Below are 19582 nucleotides of genomic sequence, written 5' to 3'. Positions count from 1 at the left end.
ATGAAACAAAGTGAATATTTGGTGTGAGACGACCCTTTGGTTTAAAAAAATCATAGTCTGAGGTACAGTGAGTGCAGTTTTATGCGGAAATGAGCTGCAGGTTTTACTGAGCATCTGACAGAACCAGCTACGGTTCTTCTGGACACTTTGTCACACTCGCTTCTTCATTTTGCACCAAAACCCAGCGGCCTTCATTACGTTTTCTTTTTTAATCTGAAAAGTCCTCTCTTATTATCCCCCGCTGGCCAAAAGGCCCGAAGGGGGATTATGTCGTGCCGATTTCCGTCCGTCCGTCTGTCCTGGGAAGGGTGCTCACCTTTTTGAAATCAACTCCTCTCACAATTTTTGGAGGAATTTCACAAAACTTGACAAGAGGCATTGTTATATGTCCGTACTACGCATATTGTAATTTCGTTAAATTGGGTCACATTTTACCAGCCCTTGATTAACAAAATTATCCTTTGACAATTTCATGAGTGTGTTTTCCTTCTGAAATCAACTCCTCTCACAATTTTTGGAGGAATTTCACCAAACTTGGCAAAACGCATTGGACGCATATTGTTATTTTGTTCAATTCGGTCGCATTTTGCCAGAGTTACGGCCCTTGATTAGCAACCTTGTACTTTGACAATTTCATGAAGGTGTGCTCGCCTTCTGACATCAACTCCTCTCACAATTTTGGGACGAATTTCTCGAAGCTTGGCAAAAGGCCTCGTTATATGACGGTAATACGTATATTGCAGTTTAATTTCGTTTGTGAAAATTTGACCAGAGTTTTGACCCTTGATTAAATAACTTGTACTTTGAGAATTTCATGAAGGTGTACGTTCTTCTGAATTCAACTCCTCTTACAATTTGTGGAGGAATTTCACCAAACTTGGCAAAAGGCTTTGTTATATGCCAGTTATACGCAGATTGAAATTTCATTTAATTTGGGCAAATTTGACCAGAGTTATGCCCTTGATTATTAACAAACTTGTACTTTGGCAATTTTATCAAGGTGTGCTTGCTTTCTGAAATCAACTTCCCTCACAATTTTTGGAGGAATTTCATGTAATTTGGCAAAAAGTTTTTTTTTTTTTTTAAACCCTGCTGGCCGAAAGGCCCGAAGAGGGATTATGTCGTGGCGATGTTCGTCCATCTGTATGTCTGTCTGTCCATCCGTCCGTCCCGGGAAGGGTACTCACCTTCTGAAATCAACTCCTCTCACAATTTTTTGAAGAATTTCGCAAAACTTGACAGGATTCTTTGTTATATGTCAGTAATACGCATATTGTAATTTCGTTCAATTCAGTAGCATTTTACCAGAGTTACGGGCCTTGATTACCAAACTTGTACTTTGACAATTTCATGAGGGTGTATTAAGCACTTATAGCCTAGATATAGTTGCAGAGATGCCAACCTTTCAATAAACAGATCTGTAGTCTGGGGCCGAAGAATCTGTAGTTTTCGGTTGCAAACTGTATGCATATATATATATATATATATATATATATATATATATATATATATAGGAGTGATTCCACGCTTATGGGTACTGAAATGGGGACATGAACCAATCTTTAATGAATGAGATGTTAAAAGATAACTTTAATTTTCTGAGATGTAATAAAAACATATTTATATGCCAAAGTCAGAACGTAACAGAAGTGTTGTGGACATATATATTCTCAATTTTAACAATGTAGAATTACTTTTTGAAACATAGGAAGGTGATGTTTTAGCAAATATAATTAATAAACGTGTGTAGTAGAATAAACATACACATTCTTTCAATAAGATTAACATGGTATATAGCTAGATTGTAATTAATTTGTAACAGACGCGAGATGGACAATCGTAACAGAAGTAATGTAACAGACATCATTTTGGAACTCATAGGCTTGACTTTGGCATATAAATATGTTTTTATTACATCTCAGAAAATTAAAGTTATCTTTTAACATATAATTCATTAAAGATTACATGTTTTGTGACCTGATGGTAAAAAAAGAAATGGTTTTAGGTGAATTTTTAAAAATAAGTTCATGTCCCCATTTCAGTACCCATAAGCGTGGAATCACTCATATATGCACACAATACAATATATTGTAATGTTTTCATGAGTATAGAATGCACAGTGAAAGAGTACATTTGTTACTTTGCAAAATAAAAAAAAAATGAAGCTTAGACAAGTCAATCCTTATGAAATGTGTTTTATTCACAGATACATTTCTGACATAGGTCATTTCATGCCAAATCACATTTTTTTTCTTGGTTCCAACTGCAGACTTTGAATTTTTTTATTAAGTTGATTCTAGATCACAGTCATGAAAACGTGTTATTTCATTCAAAGTAGTTTTAAGAATATGTCAACTGAAAGTTTGAACCCAAACCTTATCTAGCTTTGGCACTGGAACCATTTCTGAGGACTTACAACTACTGTTAATATTATTATATGTCATGATTTTGTTAATCTAAAGCATATTACATATTGTCATTAAACCTGCTTGTATGGTTTGTAGCAATGGTTATAACAATTTCAATAAAATAAAATTCAGATCTGTCCTTTTTTACTTTATAACTAACCATATACATTTCAAGTTCCAAATTGCACATTTGTTGGTGACAAATGCTCAAAAAATTAGACCTGAGGTTAAAGGGTAACCTTCATTTTGATGTACATAGACGAAGACATTTATAAGAAAATGAATCTTTATGTACATGAATAGATAAATTCAAGACTCCAGGAACATTTCAACATTTTGTGACGGAATTTCACACACAGTCTGATGAGTACAAGCAGGAACATGTATTTAATTTATCTCATGATGTATAACACAGGAATGTATTTACCAAATTTGAAATACATCCCCTTTCGCGAAGGAACAATACACGGCCATGTTGCTGTATATTTATCATTAAATTTCTGGTTATTCTTGCTCGGCTTCTCCATTGTCGGACGGCAGAAACGATAAGACCAACAACCACTGCGAACGAACGGTGGTACTATCACGGATTTTGATTGGTCGAGTTCAAACCCGGAAGCGAATATCAACCAATCAGCGACGACGTATCACGAAAGCTTTGAATGATTCCCGCGGATTTCATCCTTCCGAAAATGCGGAACGGACTGAATTTTCTTCGATCATGGCGGAGTTCAACGTACCAAACAAAAATGCGGAACGAACTGATTTTTTTTTTCCCGATCACTGTGAAATTCGTAGTTTCGAATTAACTGGTCGTAGTGGTGCAAAAGTGGCAGAAAATCGTATAAAATACGAAAATTTCGTAGTGGTTGGCATCTCCGTAGTTGCCAGCAGGGGATATTGTGCTCTCAGAGCACTCTTTTGTAACATGCTGCCCAGATACAAACAATTTTTTTTCCCCGTAACATTTAATTTTGTGCTGGAAAACGACTCTAAAATGTTTTTGTACTGAGTCGATAATGTAGGAATCATAAAATAGAAATCTATAACAAAGTCTGTATGAAAAAAAAATAAAATAGGGTGCCTAAGACTTTTGCACAGTACTGTAAATACAAAGTAGAAATATTTCTTTGTATGTCTACTCTATTGCTACACACCACTGTGTTGTACAGTTGCAACAGACGCCGGTGTTACACCTCACCGAGAGGGATTTATATCGTACAATCTCTGATATACTTCACATGGAGGATGTTCTGGTTTTAAATGAGACAGTTTTTCATGAAAGCTCGATGCACTCTCCTTTGCCTTTCCGTTTTAATTACCCAAATATTCTAATTCGCCCCAAATATTGTTAATAGATCTCATTTCATTAACATCAAATAAGAAGAATAAGTGACGCAGAGATAAAGCAATTTCTCTTTCACGAAAGTCTAATCCTGGAGATGAATGTGTGTTTATTCATGTTGTGTGAGCCAGATGGAAAGTAATTGCTTCTTTTTTTTTTCCAAAATGTTTTGTCGCTCATTCCTTGTTTCTCCTCTTTTCTGTCCTGCATGCAGTATGAATTCAAAGTGAAGAACGTCAAGAAGAAGAAAGTCAACATTATGGTCTCCGTGGATGGAGTGAAAGTTATGCTGCGTAAAAAGAAAAAGGTGAGGCTGTTCATATTCCAGCGTTTTTCGACATACAGTGTCGATTCCACAAAATCGAGTCGTACGTGATAGCCCAGGAGTAATAGGGTTATACCCGGAACAAATTAGTAACAAGCTGAAAATTTCAGAATATGTTCAGAATACCTTTAGGAAGAACATACTAACATACTAGTCCCCAGAAATCCCCCTTGTGCTCTCTGAGAAATTCAAGATGGCGTCCAAAATGGCCGCCAAATGGAGATCTGCCCATATCTCAGGCCCAAAACAAAATATTAATGCAATTAAAAGGTCAGAATATATGTTTTGTAGCGTAGGAGAGTAAATTCCAACATGTGTGTATTAATTACATTGTGTATTAACATTATATAATAACAATGTACACATTATTATAACAGTGTATAATGTGTTCGCTTGCCATGTCTGGTTAGATTGTCATATTTTTGGCACTGGGAGTTTCACTAAAACCAAAAAACATCATGAACTCCAAAACATTACCTTCAATCCATTATAAAAATGTATTTACATATATTGTTCATTATAACAAGAAGCTAATCCAACACAATAAATCATGGCGACTGAGTGTTCCTCAAATAATGAACCTATTTACAAGAAGACAACTGGTCATTGTTCTATAACTTTCAACTTCAACAATCAATAAATCGAACACATCAGTCAACCAGACAATCATATTTAATTGGTAGATTCATATACCAATACATCTATCATAAATCAATCCATAAATCAGTCAATCAATGCAGTCATCATCCTCATCAGATTCGGCAGAAACCGGTTCTTCAGTTTCTCCCTCATGATCTAACAAAGATGGCATTGGTGCTGCATTCGTGCATGTTTGACCACTGCACTTTGTACACAGGGCAGAGCAGTGTACCCCCATATTCCTGCAGCCACATGAGACTCCACAGCCACTCATTGTTTATAAGCAAGAGCTTTTATTGAGGCAGACCTTTTTGTCATGAAAGTCGCCGGAACCATATCTGTTATGTAGGACTAGGTGTTGTTATCCCAATAGATACTTAAGGCACCGACGAGACACTGTGGCCATCAAATGAGTGATGGCATCCTTTGGGTTCTCAAGTGGGCGCCCTCCTTCTTGGGTGTTTCGCTGATAGGCCCACGACACCTCCAGAGGGTTTAGCAGTGAATCCCAGCGTCCCAGGTTCACTCCCATCAGCCATCACACACTTGGAGCCCCATGTCAGGTCCTTCCTCCTGGTCCACAGCCACTGGCTGCCCTTCTCAGCAGCCTTGGAGAGATCCTTGATTGCCTGCCTATGGGCCTTCCCTTGCACCCCCATCTCCCTGAGTAGCCTAGATGTTGAGGTGGCTATGAATCCCCTGCAGCCTACTTCCACCGGGCGTACCTTCACATTCCAGCCTTGTTGCTTGGCATCTGCTGCAAGATCGGCATATCTCAGCTTCTTCCGCTCATAGGCTTCCTCTACCGCCCCCTCCCATGGTACCGTGAGCTCAATGATGTACACGAGCTTGAAGAAGTGTACTGAAACAGCTTGCCATTGTAGTTTTAGAAGATAGATTTCTCAAATTTAATTTCCCTTTAATATTTTATCAAAGCTTAAAGATGCACTAAATATTAAGGAAATTGATGTCTAATTGTTGTCTTACATTATGTTCATGTATGTAGGTAGCCTACTAAGCTAATCTGTCAATCATGTCAACCATCAAATTCCATGTAATTTCCACATTAATGACCTTGTAATCTTGGTTAATTTTAATTTTAACAGTGTGACAATGGTGAATTTGCATTGCTTGTATGAGAGAACATATAATTTAACATTTTAATCGCATTTATATTTTGTTTTATCCCTGAGATATTGAAAAATCTCCAATCGGCGGCCATTTTGGACACCATCTTGAATTTCTCAGAGAGCACAAGGTGGATTCCCGGGGACTTTTAGTATGTTATTCCTAAGGGTATTCTGAACGTATTCTGAAAAATTCAGCTTGTTACTAATTTGTTCCGGGTTGGACTCAATTTTGAGCTAATGCTCTTGGGCTATGAGCTGATAGTCGGCTATCAGCCGTGTACGACGAGATTGAGTGGAATAACTGTTTTATTCTATCCACATTCACTGGATTTTGAGAAACAGAGCATTTTTATTTTTTGAAAATTCGATCAATAAAAACTTTATACAAAACGTCCGACAAAATCATTTGCACTTGGAATGTGAACAGGCCGGCGAAATGACAGGAGCAGTTTGTGAAAAATGCGATAATAATAATAATCCTTGAAAAATTAAAAAAACGTTCTTACCATCAAATATGTTTATTCCATATTTTGTTGCTTTTTTTAATTTTATTTTGGGGTTTTGTTTTCGAGTAGAGTTTTGATTTCGTCCTCGGCTGGTTCAGCAAAACGCTCCGCCATTTTGTTTTTCTCTACTTACGGTATATGAGCTGATATCCTAGTCGTAGAGTAGCCAATCAGAGCACGTGATTGCTCATGTCCAGTGAATGTGAGTAGAATAATTTAATATAGAACAAGACTGGAAATGAAAAATTCTGGAAACAATCGGTTTGGTGTTGCTTTTTTGGACGCTTACAATTGTAAAATGTACTTTTTATACAGATGATTTTTTTTCCAGTGTTACTTCAAAATCATCATTAAACTATTTTTAAAGGTTTAGTATTTATAAATGGCGGCACGGTGGTGTAGTGGTTAGCGCTGTCAGCTCACAGCAAGAAGGTCCTGGGTTCGAGCCCCGGGGCTGGCGAGGGCCTTTCTGTGCGGAGTTTGCATGTTCTCCCCGTGTCCGCGTGGGTTTCCTCCGGGTGCTCCGGTTTCCCCCACAGTCCAAAGACATGCAGGTTAGGTTAACTGGTGACTCTAAATTGACCGTAGGTGTGAATGTGAGTGTGAATGGTTGTCTGTGTCTATGTGTCAGCCCTGTGATGACCTGGCGACTTGTCCAGGGTGTACCTCGCCTTTCGCTCGTAGTCAGCTGGGATAGGCTCCAGCTTGCCTGCGACCCTGTAGAAGGATAAAGCGGCTAGAGATAATGAGATGAGAATGAATGAGTATTTATAAATGCAGGGTGTTCTTCAAATCATCTACTTTCTTGAATACTGTAAGAAAATTCAAGGTTTTTACTTCCTGGTAATTAAAAAAGTCAAAATTGCAGCACAGACTGGTCAGGAGTGTGTGAGAGAGAGCGAGAGAGATCATCATCTGTAGCATCCTCTTTTAAACAACTGATGTTCAAGAGAGAACTCATTTTGCTTCTTCAAGGATCCATGAACGAAATCTCATTACAGTGTTTGTAAGGTTGTCAAAATATGCCCTTTCAGGAGTTGTCATTGTATTGCACATTCGATTGTGGGCAATGTGTGTTTGAATGCGTCAACGTCATTTCAAGCAGAGTTCTGTCCCACAATGCGGTGAGATTCCTGGCAGGATCGCGCACACAGTTCTTTTTGCCCCAATTTACATCTGCAGCTTCCCAGATTCTTTGGCAGAGCAAAGCAAGTTGAGAAGTTCAGCTTTTCAGAATAGTGTCAAGTGCCATCAATTCAATTTGGTTTTTATTTGCGTCGAGCTTTTAACAATTGACATGGTCACAACTTTATACTTAACTATGAAATATTATGATTAAAATCCTTCAGAAACAGTATTTCTTTTGCACTGTTGTGTGACTCCATATCCTATCCATGGTTTAAATATATTTTTTTCATAAGAAATCCACAATATCTTAGTTAAAATACACATTTTAGTCGTGTCCCTGGGTTTTCACTCAGTCCTGTTACCCAAACATATTATCCCATCTGACAAATTTGGAACATTCCATAAATCACATGCTCAACAGGAAGTTACATCAGTTGTGTCTTCTGAAGGCCATGGGAAGACCAAAAGTTAGTTCTCTCATTTACTTTTCTGTATATTTGATATTTTTTTAACTTTGACTGATAAGGTCAATGTCAACATACTGTCCTGTTACTTAAATTATTTCTTAGATGATTTTGCTGAATGTGCTAAGTGTGGTCATGCTATTAGCGATGACGCCATGTGGCTTAATTCCATGTATTAGCTAATCCTAGGCTAAAAACTCAGTCCTGTTACTTTCAGAGTTTTGGTAACAGGACTGAAAAAAATGCAGCCATCTTTGATCTCCAAACCGTGTAACGTAGCCTGAGGTTGACCAATACACATTTTGAATAGTTAAATATGTGCGTTATTATAATCAGTTTTGAAAAGATATAACAAATTAAGTTTAATTTGGGAGTGGTACAACAAGTTAATGGCACCCATTTGGTGGAATGTCCCTTATATAGCGCCTTTCTCAAAACCCAAGGTCGCTTTACAATTATAGGGGGAAAAAAGTCCACCAAATAGAGGTCAGGATGTCATTCCAATGGTGTAGCAGCTACAGTCCCACCAAAAGGTGCACGAAAACAAGTCCCACACTGCCAGCACAGCCGCCGCGACACCGCCGGGCAAAATAACTCAGAACACCACGCCATGGATCCACAAAGCGAGCACAGAAGCACCGTCACGCCGAGCGCTGGTATGTCCCAAACCGCCTGCACAGCCGCCGTGACGCCACCGAGCAACATCGCTCGGAACATCACGCCAAGCATTAAAGCACAGAGCACTGGACAGCCACGATGTTAAAATGAGCAACGAGCTCACTGCAGACCATAGCAAGGAGCACAGGCATCACCCATGGCGAACCAAGGCCTGGAGGGAACCGACGCCCAAAACTGGGTCCGGAGCTACACCACAACCGGCGGACAAAAACACTCAAATGTCAAACTACACAAACACACACAAAAATAAATAAATAAAGGAAATAAAATAAAAAAGCTCCGGTGAGAAGCGGCAGCCAGAATGCGCACGACATACTCTCAACCGGAAACAGAAAACGGAAGAAAGACCAGAAGTTTGCTCAGGTACTCTGGCGCAAGACCATTTATAGGTCAATAGTAGTATTTTATAATCGGTATGAAATTTGATTGGGATCCAATGCAATGTGGATAAGATAAGGGTGATGTGGTCATATCTTCTAATTCTAGTAAGGATTCTTGCTGCTGCATTCTGGACTAACTGGAGCTTGTTTATGCACCTCTACTGGAATATTCAGACAGTAAGGCATGACAGTAAGGCATGACAGTAATCCAACCTAGAAGGAACAAAAGCATGAACTACTTTTTTCTGCACCGTGTACTGACATTATATTTCTTATATTCACAATATTATTTCTGAGATAAAAGCACAGGGCAGCACGGTGGTGTAGTGGTTAGCACTGTCGCCTCACAGCAAAAAGGTTACGGGTTCGAACCCAGCGGCCGGCGAGGGCCTTTCTGTGTGGAGTTTGCATGTTCTCCCTGTGTCTGCGTGGGTTTCCTCCGGGTGCTCCGGTTTCCCCCACAATCCAAAGACATGCAGTTAGGTTGACTTGGGCTGAGGTGCCCTTGAGCAAGGTACCTGACCCCTGACTGCTCCCCGGGCACTCTGGTGTGGCTGCCCACTGCTCTGGGTGTGTGTGCTTGTGTTCACTGCTTCAGATGGGTTAAATGCAGAGGATGAATTTTGCTGTGCTTGAAGTGTGCATGTGACAAATAAAGGTTTAAGAAAAAAAAGAAGGCTTGCCTAGTAAACATCATCAGTGACCCCTCACACCCTCACTATGTACCGTTCTCCCTCCTGGCCTCTGGAAGGAGGTTCCGCAGCATTCGGTGCAGGTCCACCAGGTTCTGTTATAGCTTTTTCCCCCAGGTCATTAGACTGCTGAACTCCAAATCCAAATTCTAAATCAAACTGAACTCCAACTTCCATTTCTACTTGAACAATTCCTAATTCCACAGGTCACTTTGTACTATTGCACTTTATAATATTTTTGCCGCTGTACATTTTAATATACTTTTATGTTTAATTCTGTGCTGAGCCAAAATGCAATGAAATCTCCGTTCTGTGTACACTTGTTGCATACTGAATGACAATAAAGGTTGTCTGTCTATCTTTCTAGTAATATTATCTACATGAGCTTCAAATTAAAGACCGGAGTTAATAATCACACCATGGTCTTTCACGGTTGCGCATAATGAAACTGAAATCCATCTAGAGTTATTGTGAAATCAGAAAGCTGCATGTGATAGGTTTTAGCTAGCTGCATATGTTCCAACAGCAAGTACTTTTGTTTTGTCAGAATTAAGTAGAAAGAAGTTGATAAGCATCCAGTGTCTCATGTCCTTCAGACATTCTTCAATTTTATTAAGCTGGCGTCTCTCATCTGGCTTTGCGGAAACATACAGTTGTGTGTTGTGGAAGCTAATACCATGCTTATGAATAATATAACCCAGAGATAGCATATATAAAGAAAAAAAAAAGCAGTGGGCCTAGAACAGAACCTTGTGGAACACCAGACTTTTAGCCTGGCTAACGCGACTTCAAAGCTCTCCGAGCATTTGGTCTGGCCAAGCTATTAAGCCAAACCGTTTCCCAGAGCCCGTGGTTGACCCGCCTCCCTGAAATGCCTCAGTTTGCTACTGGTCGAAGCCAGAAAAGGCTGTGACGAAGCTTAAACCAATCACATCACTCTTTCCTCTGACGTATGCGACGCGACGGGGCTAACTGGTAGATTAAACTCTTACCGAAGCCGGTCGGGAGCAAGGCGAAAACGTCCTTCCTTTCAATAAATACCTCCAGGGCTGCTCTTTGCTCCGTTTTCAATGAGAACTTCCCGTTGAATGCTTTCAATACAGCATCTACCGCTGTGTTAAAGGCTTGCCGCTGCTCCATGTTCGTGATGTGAATGAAGCGCTTCCGGCATAGATTCTGTAAACAATCTATGGCTTCCGGTCGCAGTTCTACTACGTCACTGCCTTGAACACGCCTCTACCCAGGGCCATTGGAGATGCTCAAAGTTGATTGGTTCCCGATTTTTCGGGAGCTTGGAAATGCTGTAGATAGCCTGCCTGGCCAGACTAAGCTCGGAACAGGCCCTCGTGTTGCGTCACGCTTAGGATGGGCGGGCCCAGGCTACCAGACTTTACCTTAATATGTGTAGCGATGTCACCATTTACATCAACAAACTGATAACATTCAGTCAAATAAAACCTGAGCCAGGAGACGGCCATTCCCTTCATTCCAACAACATTTTCTAGTCTATCAAGAGACTGATATGATCAGTGGTGTCAAAAGCTGCCAAGAGGGTTAGGAAGCCCAAGCAAAGAGACACAACCTTGATCCAGAGGCAAGTAGTAGGTCATTTACTACTTTAACCAGCACTGTCTCGGTTATGATGATGTCTAAATCCTGACTAATACATTTAATGAATGTTGTTCCTTTGTAGATATGAGCATAACTGCTGTGCTACAGCCTTTCCTAGGATCTTGAAAATAAGAAGGTTTGATATTGCCCTATTGTTGGATATCTGACAGGAGTTGAGGTCAGGGTTTTTAACCAGGGGTTTGATAATGGCTCGTTTAAAGGATTTAGGTACACAGGCAGTGCTAAGGGAAGAACTGATTATTTGTAGAAGAGGTTCAATTGCTTCCGGTATTATCTGTTTGAAGAAACATTAGGTGAGGGATCTAGTCTACAAGTTGAAGATTTTGATGAGCGTATTGAATTTATTGAAATTGTTTTCGTCCCTTGAAGGGGATTACAACAAACGCTGATCCGACATGTTTTTATGTACAGGGTTTGTTATTAGATTGTCTGGTTTTAAATGTATAGTCTGAATTTTTTGCCTGACATTTTCAGTTCTGCCATTGAAAAAATCATAACCATCTCTACTACATATTGATTGGTGTGCTTGCTTCTGTGGTGGTCTTATTCCTGGTTAATTTTGCGACAGTATTAAATAATAATCGAAGATTATTTTTTGTTATTCTGTATTAGGGTGGAGAGACATGTCGATTTAGCAGCACTAAGAGCTTTTCTGTAGTTAGGGAAGGCTTTCTTGCCATGCTAATTGGAATACTACCAACTTTGACACCATTTGCATTCTAATTTTTAAGTGGTCTGTTTTAAGATGCCTGTGAGATCATTATCTCAGTGTGCTAGTTTTTTTTCTCTAATTATTTTTTTCTTTTAAGTACTGTAGAGCGACATTATCTAAAATATAGCAGAACGTTGAATCTAAGCATTCAGTTACCTGATCAAGATCTGTGGCGTCTGAAGGTGATCCAATCTTTGGAAAGTTAGAGATAAAACTTTGTGCAGTCGCTAATGTGAAAGTACATCTGATGCAATAGCATGGCAAGGTACATATATTATTACTAAGCTACTACTGGGGATGCCATGGCCTAATGGTTAGAGAAGCAGTTTTGGGACCAAAAGGTTGCCTGTTCAATTCCCTGGACTAGCTGAAGTGCCCTTCAGCAAGGTACCTGACCTCCAACTGCTCCCCAGGCTGCTCTGGGTATGTTGTACATTGCTCTGGATAAGAGTGTCTGCTGAATGCCTTTAAAGTAATAGAATGTAAAAGGCACATTTTAAGTGAGATGAGATAATGATCTGAGATAGCTTCAGACTGTGGAAATGTGACTATATATTTTTTACATTTAATCTGAAAGTTAGTATTAGATCAAGAGCGTGACCACCATTACGAGTGGGTCCTATGACCTTCTGATTAAACCATACGCTATTTGTAGCAGCTATATATGTATACACATCTGCGTATGTATATAGTATTAAAAAAAAAAACCCTTCAAAACGTGTTGAATTTATAATCAGGTTTTTGTGTGATGCCTTGATTATTATGATAAATAACTGCAGTGCCTCCTCCCCTGCCAGTTAGACAAGGCTGGTGTATAGAACTGTATCCAGGCGGACTAGCTTGGTTTAATGCTAAATACTCATTTGGTTTAATCCATGTTTTTTGTTAAACACAGTACATTAAACTCCTGATCAGTAAGAATTTCATTAACAGTAAGTGCTTGAGGTGTAAGAGATCTAATATTTAACAGTCCGAGCTTTAGATCAAAGGTTATGGCTGTACTATCAGTATGATCTCATTTTATATTAATTTAGATGACTGAAACACATTTTCTGAGCATTTCTACACTTCTGTATAGCTTGGGGAACAGACAGTCTCAGTATGGTGGTACCTGAGTGGTGACTCTGCAGCTAGCAGATGGTTGATTTAGCCTGTTCGTGTGCTCCCAGGCTCGAGCTCTTGATTGTCACAAATTAACTAGGCCTGTTCTGAGACTATGGGCTACGCTGCAAGAAATGAGAGCAGCACCTTCCAAAGTGGGATGGATACTGTCCCACCCTAACGGGCCAACCTTGCACTCAAAACTACTCCAATTATCTATAAAGCCCATATTGTTTATGATGCACCACCAGGACATCGAGCAGTTCAGCAAACATACCCTTCCGTAAGGTACATCACCATGTTGCATTGGGATGGGACCAGAGCACGTTCACTAACTTGAACATCTCAACAAAATTGCTCTTACTGATGAAGACTTTGTTTGCTTCAATTCAAACAAATCAGTTGCTTCGTTTATCTGCTGTCCATATTTTATCCATGCCCAATTGCTGGGGACTCTTGAGTGGTGCAACAAAATGCATTCACCCGAGCTGCGCCCTGGGAGATGGCGAGTTCGAATCCCAGCAAAGGCACAGCTGTCTGCGGCCAGGAGTCCAAGAGAGCAAAGTTGACCATGCTTTTTGAATGGGAGGGATAGAATACTTTCTGTCAATTACAGTGATACTGGAAGAGAGCAGATTGTGCTTTCCTTCATAATGTTCTGTGCTGCCCTGGTACACAGCCTGGCTTCCCAAGTATTGAAGGAAGCATGTATTACCCTTCCCTGTCCCTGCTTGGTAGTTGTTGCATGATGGGGAAAGCAGGCAGGAATTGCCAAGTGAGCATATTGGGGAGAAAAGGGGGTGGGGAATATAGAGTGAGAAGGTTGCTCAGAGATGAGTGTCATTAGCAAGTGAATGTATAACAATATGTACTCTACACTATATGGCCAAAAGCGTGTAGACACCTGACCATCGCAATCATATGTGGTTCTTCCCCTTTGAAGACATGGTTTGCCAAGATTGGTTTGCGTGGAGTGGAATAATTTGAGTGTCATGCACAGAGTCCTGACCTCAACCCAAACTGAACACCTTTGGGCTGAACTGGAACACTGATTGCACACCAGGCCTCTGTGCCCTAGTCTGGCTAACGCAACTTCAAAGCTCTGCGAGCATTGGTCTGGCATAGATATTAAGCCCAACTGTTTCCCAAAACGCATGGTTGACCCGCCTCCCTGAAATGTCTCAGTTTGCTACTGGTCGAAGCCAGAAAAGGCTGTGACGAAGCTTAAACCAATCACATCACTCTTTCCTCTGTCGTATGTGACCCGACAGAAACTGCTTGAGTAACAGGAAGAAGATAAATACCTCCAGGGCTGCTCTTTGCTCCGTTTTCAATGAGAACTTCCCGTTGAATGCTTTCAATACAGCATCCACCGCTGTGTCAAAGGCTTGCCGCTGCTCCATGTTCGTAATGTTTCTAGTGAATGAAGTGCTTCCAGCATAGATTCTGTAAACAATCTATGGCTTCCGGTCGCAGTTCTACTACGTCACTGCCTTGAACACACCTCTACCCAGGGCCGTTGGAGATGCTCAAAGTTGATTGGCTTCCGATTTTTCGGGAGCTTGGAAGAGCTGGAGATAGCTTGCCTTGCCAGACTAAGTTCGCAACAGCCCCCCGTGTTGCGTCACACTTAGGATGGGCGGACCCAGGCTATCTGTGCCCAACATAAATCCTCACAGCCACGCTCCATGTGTGCTTGTCACACATGCCACATTTTCATCCAAGTGCTTTAGGCATGGTGTGCTAAAGACAGATCGCTATAAATTTCTGATGCAGTGACATAACTATGCATGTAACAGTGCATTTTGTTACAAACCCCACTTCCAGATTTGTTAATTCACATGAACCTTTATTTAACTGACAAAAAATACAAAGAAAATATTTGCAGTAGTTTTACTGACCAACTTAATTGTGTCTTGTAAATATAAACATAGTTAGATGTTTAATGCCTGCAACACACTTACAAAAAAAGTTGGGATAGAGGCATTATTACCATTGTGTTCCATCACCTTTCCTTTAATAACACTTTTTAATCATATTGATCTGAAATTGGACGTTTTGATCTTGTTTGATACAAGACTTTAGCTGCTCAACAGCCCATGGTCGCCCTCGTCTGATTCTCCTCTTCATGATGCACCATTCATTCTCAATAGAAGACAGATCTGGACTGGCAGCAGGCCAGTCAAGCGCAAGCACTCGGTGTGTCTACAAAGCCACGCTGTTGTAGCCCGTGCAGAATCAGGCCTGGCATTGTCCTACTGAAATAAGTATGGACTTCCCAGGAAGACACGTTGACAAGATGGATATGTCTGTAAAATCCCAATATACGCCCTAATATATCAATGGTACCTTCACACACATGCAACTCACCCATGCTGCGGGCATTAATGCACCTCCATACCATCAGAGATGCTGACTTTTGCACTTTTCTCTGATAACAAACTGGATGACCGTGTTCACCTTTGGCACTGAGAACTCGACATCCAGTTTTCCCAAAAACAAGCTGAAATATGGACTCGTGACCACAGCACACATTTCCACTGTCTTTCGGTCCATCTGAGATGAGTTCAGGCTCAGAGAAATCAGCAGCGATTCTGCATAGAATTGAGGAACAGCTTCCTCCTTGCATAAAACAGATTCAGGTTGCATTTCTGGATGCAGCAGCAGGCTGTGTTAAGTGACAGCAGTTTTCCGAAGTGCTTCCGAGCCCATGTGGCTATATTTGTCACATTAGCATGATGGTTTCACAGGCAGTGCCGCCTAAGGGCTCAAAGGTCACGCAAATTCAACAGTGGTTTTCGACCTTGCCCTTTACACACTGAGATGTCTCCGAATTCCCTGAATCTTTTCACAATATTATGTGCTGCAGATTTTGAAAGACCTCATATCTTTCTTTGAGAAATGTTCTTTTGGAATGGACTAACAATTCTCTCACAAATTTTGGCACAAAGGCGTGAACCATGACCCAGACTTGCTTGCAAAGACTGAGCCTTTGGTTCATGCTCCTTTTATTCTCAATCATGTTACCGATTAACCTGCTTATTGTGGAGTCTTCCAAAATGCTGTTACTTGAATATCCTATAAACTTCTCAGTTTTATTTTGCCTCTGTCCCAACTTTTTTTTGAGTGTGTTATAGGCATCAACTTCTAACTTTATTTCGATTTACAAAATACAATTACGTTGGTCAGTAAAATGATTGAAAATATTTTCTTTGTCCTTATGTCAGATAAATAAAGGTTCACGTGAATTAACAAATCACAGATTTTTGTTTTTATTGCATTTGGGAAAAGATCCCAACTTTTATGGAAATGGGCTTAGTAGTTCTGATTCACTCATTCAAATGGAGCAGCCTGGTGTGTTCAGGCAATAAGTCAGGAAAGTTAAAGATAATTCCCATTTCAGATATCAACATTGTGGACGGCACGGTGGTGTCGTGGTTAGCACTGTCACCTCACAGCAAGAAGGTCCTGGGTTCGAGCTCAGCGGCCGACGAGGGCCTTTCTGTGTGGAGTTTGCATGTTCTCCCCGTGTCTGTGTGGGTTTCGTCCGGGTGCTCCGGTTTCCCCTACAGTCCAAAGACATGCAGGTTAGGCTAATTGGTGACTCTAAATTGACCGTAGGTGTAAATGGTTGTTTGTCAGCCCTGCAATGACCTGGCGACTTGTCCAGGGTGTACCCCGCCTCTCGCCCATAGTCAGCTGGGATAGGCTCCAGCTTGCCTGCGACCTTGTACAAGATAAGCGGCTACAGATAATGGATGGATGGATGGATGGATGGATATCAACATTATGGATGTATTTCGTCAAAGCTCAATTTCAGAACATTTTCACAAGGGCATGAAGAAGAAGTAGTATTAAAATTCTTGTCTGTAGTAATCGATCACATACTGCAGATGCATTGGTTATGGATAAGGTCGAAAAGTATAAATTATTTCTTTTAACATTTTAAGGAATTCATATCAGAGTCTAACGTTTCTTTTTCCTTAGCTCTGGATGATAAAAAGCTAGTGAGACAGGATAGTTGTCAGAGACAGTTTTAGTTTCGCTACATTACAACTCTGTACTACGTATAATTATGCACAAGTTGTGCCATCTAGAGCTTCATTAGTTTATTAGACTCTACTTGAGTAACCATGGAGGTCAGACATTAAATGAGAACAAATCAGGGTAAGAGCTTATTAGATGCCTTTATGTGGCTGCTGAACTAATGTGAGTGTTCTTGTGTTAATAACCAGCTCCAACTGGAGCAAATGCATTTTTGGTGATAAACGAAGTCTGTAGTTGAGTCAGTAAGATTTACTTATTTAATTAGAAGGGCACTTGGTAGAGCGTATACCTCGGCCAGGCCACATTGTTAGAATATCCAGAAATAAATAAATAAAATGCTGGATTCACATACATATCTGGATTTCCATCAAAATCTAATCAAGCATTCCTTGGCCCATGGCCCACCTTTCCTCAGAATTTCATCAAAATCCATTCACTGCTTTTTGAGTTACATTGGGACAAGACAATCAAACAGATGAAGGCGAAAACAAAAGCCCCTCCAACAAAGTTGGCGGCGGTAATAAACAATGTAATGTTTAATTCTGGGCAGCACGGTGGTGTAGTGGTTAGCACTGTCACCTCACAGCAAGAAGGTCCTGGGTTCGAGCTCAGCGGCCGACGAGGGCCTTTCTGTGTGGAGTTTGCATGTTCTCCCCGTGTCCGTGTGGGTTTCGTCCGGGTGCTCCGGTTTCCCCCACAGTCCAAAGACATGCAGGTTAGGTTAACTGGTGACTCTAAATTGACCGTAGGTGTGAATGTGAGTGTGAATGGTGTCTGTGTCTATGTGTCAGCCCTGTGATGACCTGGCGACTTGTCCAGGGTGTACCCCGCCTTTCGCCCGTAGTCAGCTGGGATAGGCTCCAGCTCGCCTGCGACCCTGTAGAACAGGATAAAGCGGCTATAGATAATGAGATGAGATGAGAATTACCATTAGTGTAAATACGGAGGTGATTATAGGAAATTGCGCGTGCTGATTGGTCGAGAAATTCGGAGTATTTTTTGGTAATCACCTCGAGCGACTTGGCAAAACGGCGGCCAATCGTTTCGTCACTGCAAGTGAAGAAGAATTACAAATGATGAAAGAAAATGTCATTCCTAAAAGCACTAAAGATGTTTGGTCTAAAACCATTCAAAGGTAAAATGGAATTGTGATTTATTTTATTTTCAAAACAAAGTATTTTAGTCAAGTTCGTTTATTTGTGTAGCGCTTTTAACAATAGACATTGTCCCAAAGCAGCTTTACAGAATCTGAATGACTCAAGACATGAGCCAATTTTATCCCTAATCGATCCCCAATGAGCAAGCCCGTGGCGACAGTGGCAAGGAAAAACTCGCCCAGACGACACGACGAAGAAACCTCGAGAGGAACCAGACTCAAAAGGGAACCCATCCTCATTTGGGTAACAACAGACAACATGACTATAACATTAACAGTTTTAACAAGTCAGTTTCGTTGATGTTATAAACTCTTCATTGATGGAAACTTGAGCGCAAAACTGTTCATGACAACTGCAGTCCTAAAGTTAGCAAGTCAACTGTAGTCCTCAGCCACAAAGGCGTTACTGTAAGAGTCCAGAGCGTCCTCCAAGTGCGACTTTCGACTGTCCATATGGGGCCGTCCTCCACAGGAGCGATGTGATGTTATTTTATGTGACTCGGTGTAGATAAGTGACACAAATCTGCATGCATGCCACAAGCCTTCAAGTCTTTCATTACATTTGCATGCCGCTTTTGAAGTTTGAAATAAATTATTTTAAAAAATTGTGTTAAAAAAAAATCACCGGTGTATTTCTACTAAAATACCTCAGGCTCAGTGAATATCCGTGAATAATAACCGAGACAAAGTCGAGGTTATTATTCACTGATATTCACGTCGCCTTCGGCAAACAATTGTTAATTAATGATCATGAAACAGTATTGCTCAGAATGATGCATTTTTTTCAACACCGTCAAATGTTTCGTGAGCTTTTGGTACAGTATGTGTCTGAAAATGCACAAGGTAAAAAAAAAAAAACAGTGGTAGGCTTTTTTTAGTTTCTAATTTTAACATAGTTTATAAAAGTCTTCAGTTTGAAGAGTGTCCTCCAAGTGATTGTGATTTGATGTGAAGCCACTCACTGGGAATACCATTTTTATTCATAAATGATGCGGAGCTTGTGCCTCTGCCATCATTAGTCATCTCTCTACCGCAGTGGAGTTATCAGGAGTATTGGTAGCTATATTATTCATTGTCTAAAACTCTCTTTCTTTGTCTGTAGAAAAAAGAATGGACGTGGGATGAGAGCAAGATGATGGTGATGCAGGACCCCATTTACAGGCAAGTTTCCAATCACTCAGAACGTACACACGCAAGTCATGGTTCAGATCACAGCTGGAGTTCTGCCTCTGTACAACA

The 19582-nt window shown here is 40.6% G+C and overlaps 1 protein-coding gene across 2 annotated transcripts in view; it reads left to right on the top strand.

Moving 5' to 3' along the window:
• The window catches only part of nos1apa (nitric oxide synthase 1 (neuronal) adaptor protein a), a 546141-nt gene that overhangs the window by 208231 nt on the left and 318328 nt on the right, over positions 1 to 19582 (top strand). For both annotated transcript variants that reach the window (XM_060920033.1, XM_060920034.1), the window contains exons 3-4: positions 3968 to 4060; positions 19446 to 19504. In XM_060920033.1, the coding sequence (XP_060776016.1) occupies positions 3968 to 4060; positions 19446 to 19504 (152 nt within the window). The remainder of the gene's footprint in view (positions 1 to 3967; positions 4061 to 19445; positions 19505 to 19582) is intronic.

This window comes from Neoarius graeffei, chromosome 4 (assembly GCF_027579695.1).
Source record: "Neoarius graeffei isolate fNeoGra1 chromosome 4, fNeoGra1.pri, whole genome shotgun sequence".
Taxonomy (NCBI): domain Eukaryota; kingdom Metazoa; phylum Chordata; class Actinopteri; order Siluriformes; family Ariidae; genus Neoarius; species Neoarius graeffei.
The sequence above is the reverse complement of the archived record's forward strand: the minus strand, read 5'-3'. Positions and strand labels throughout refer to the sequence as shown.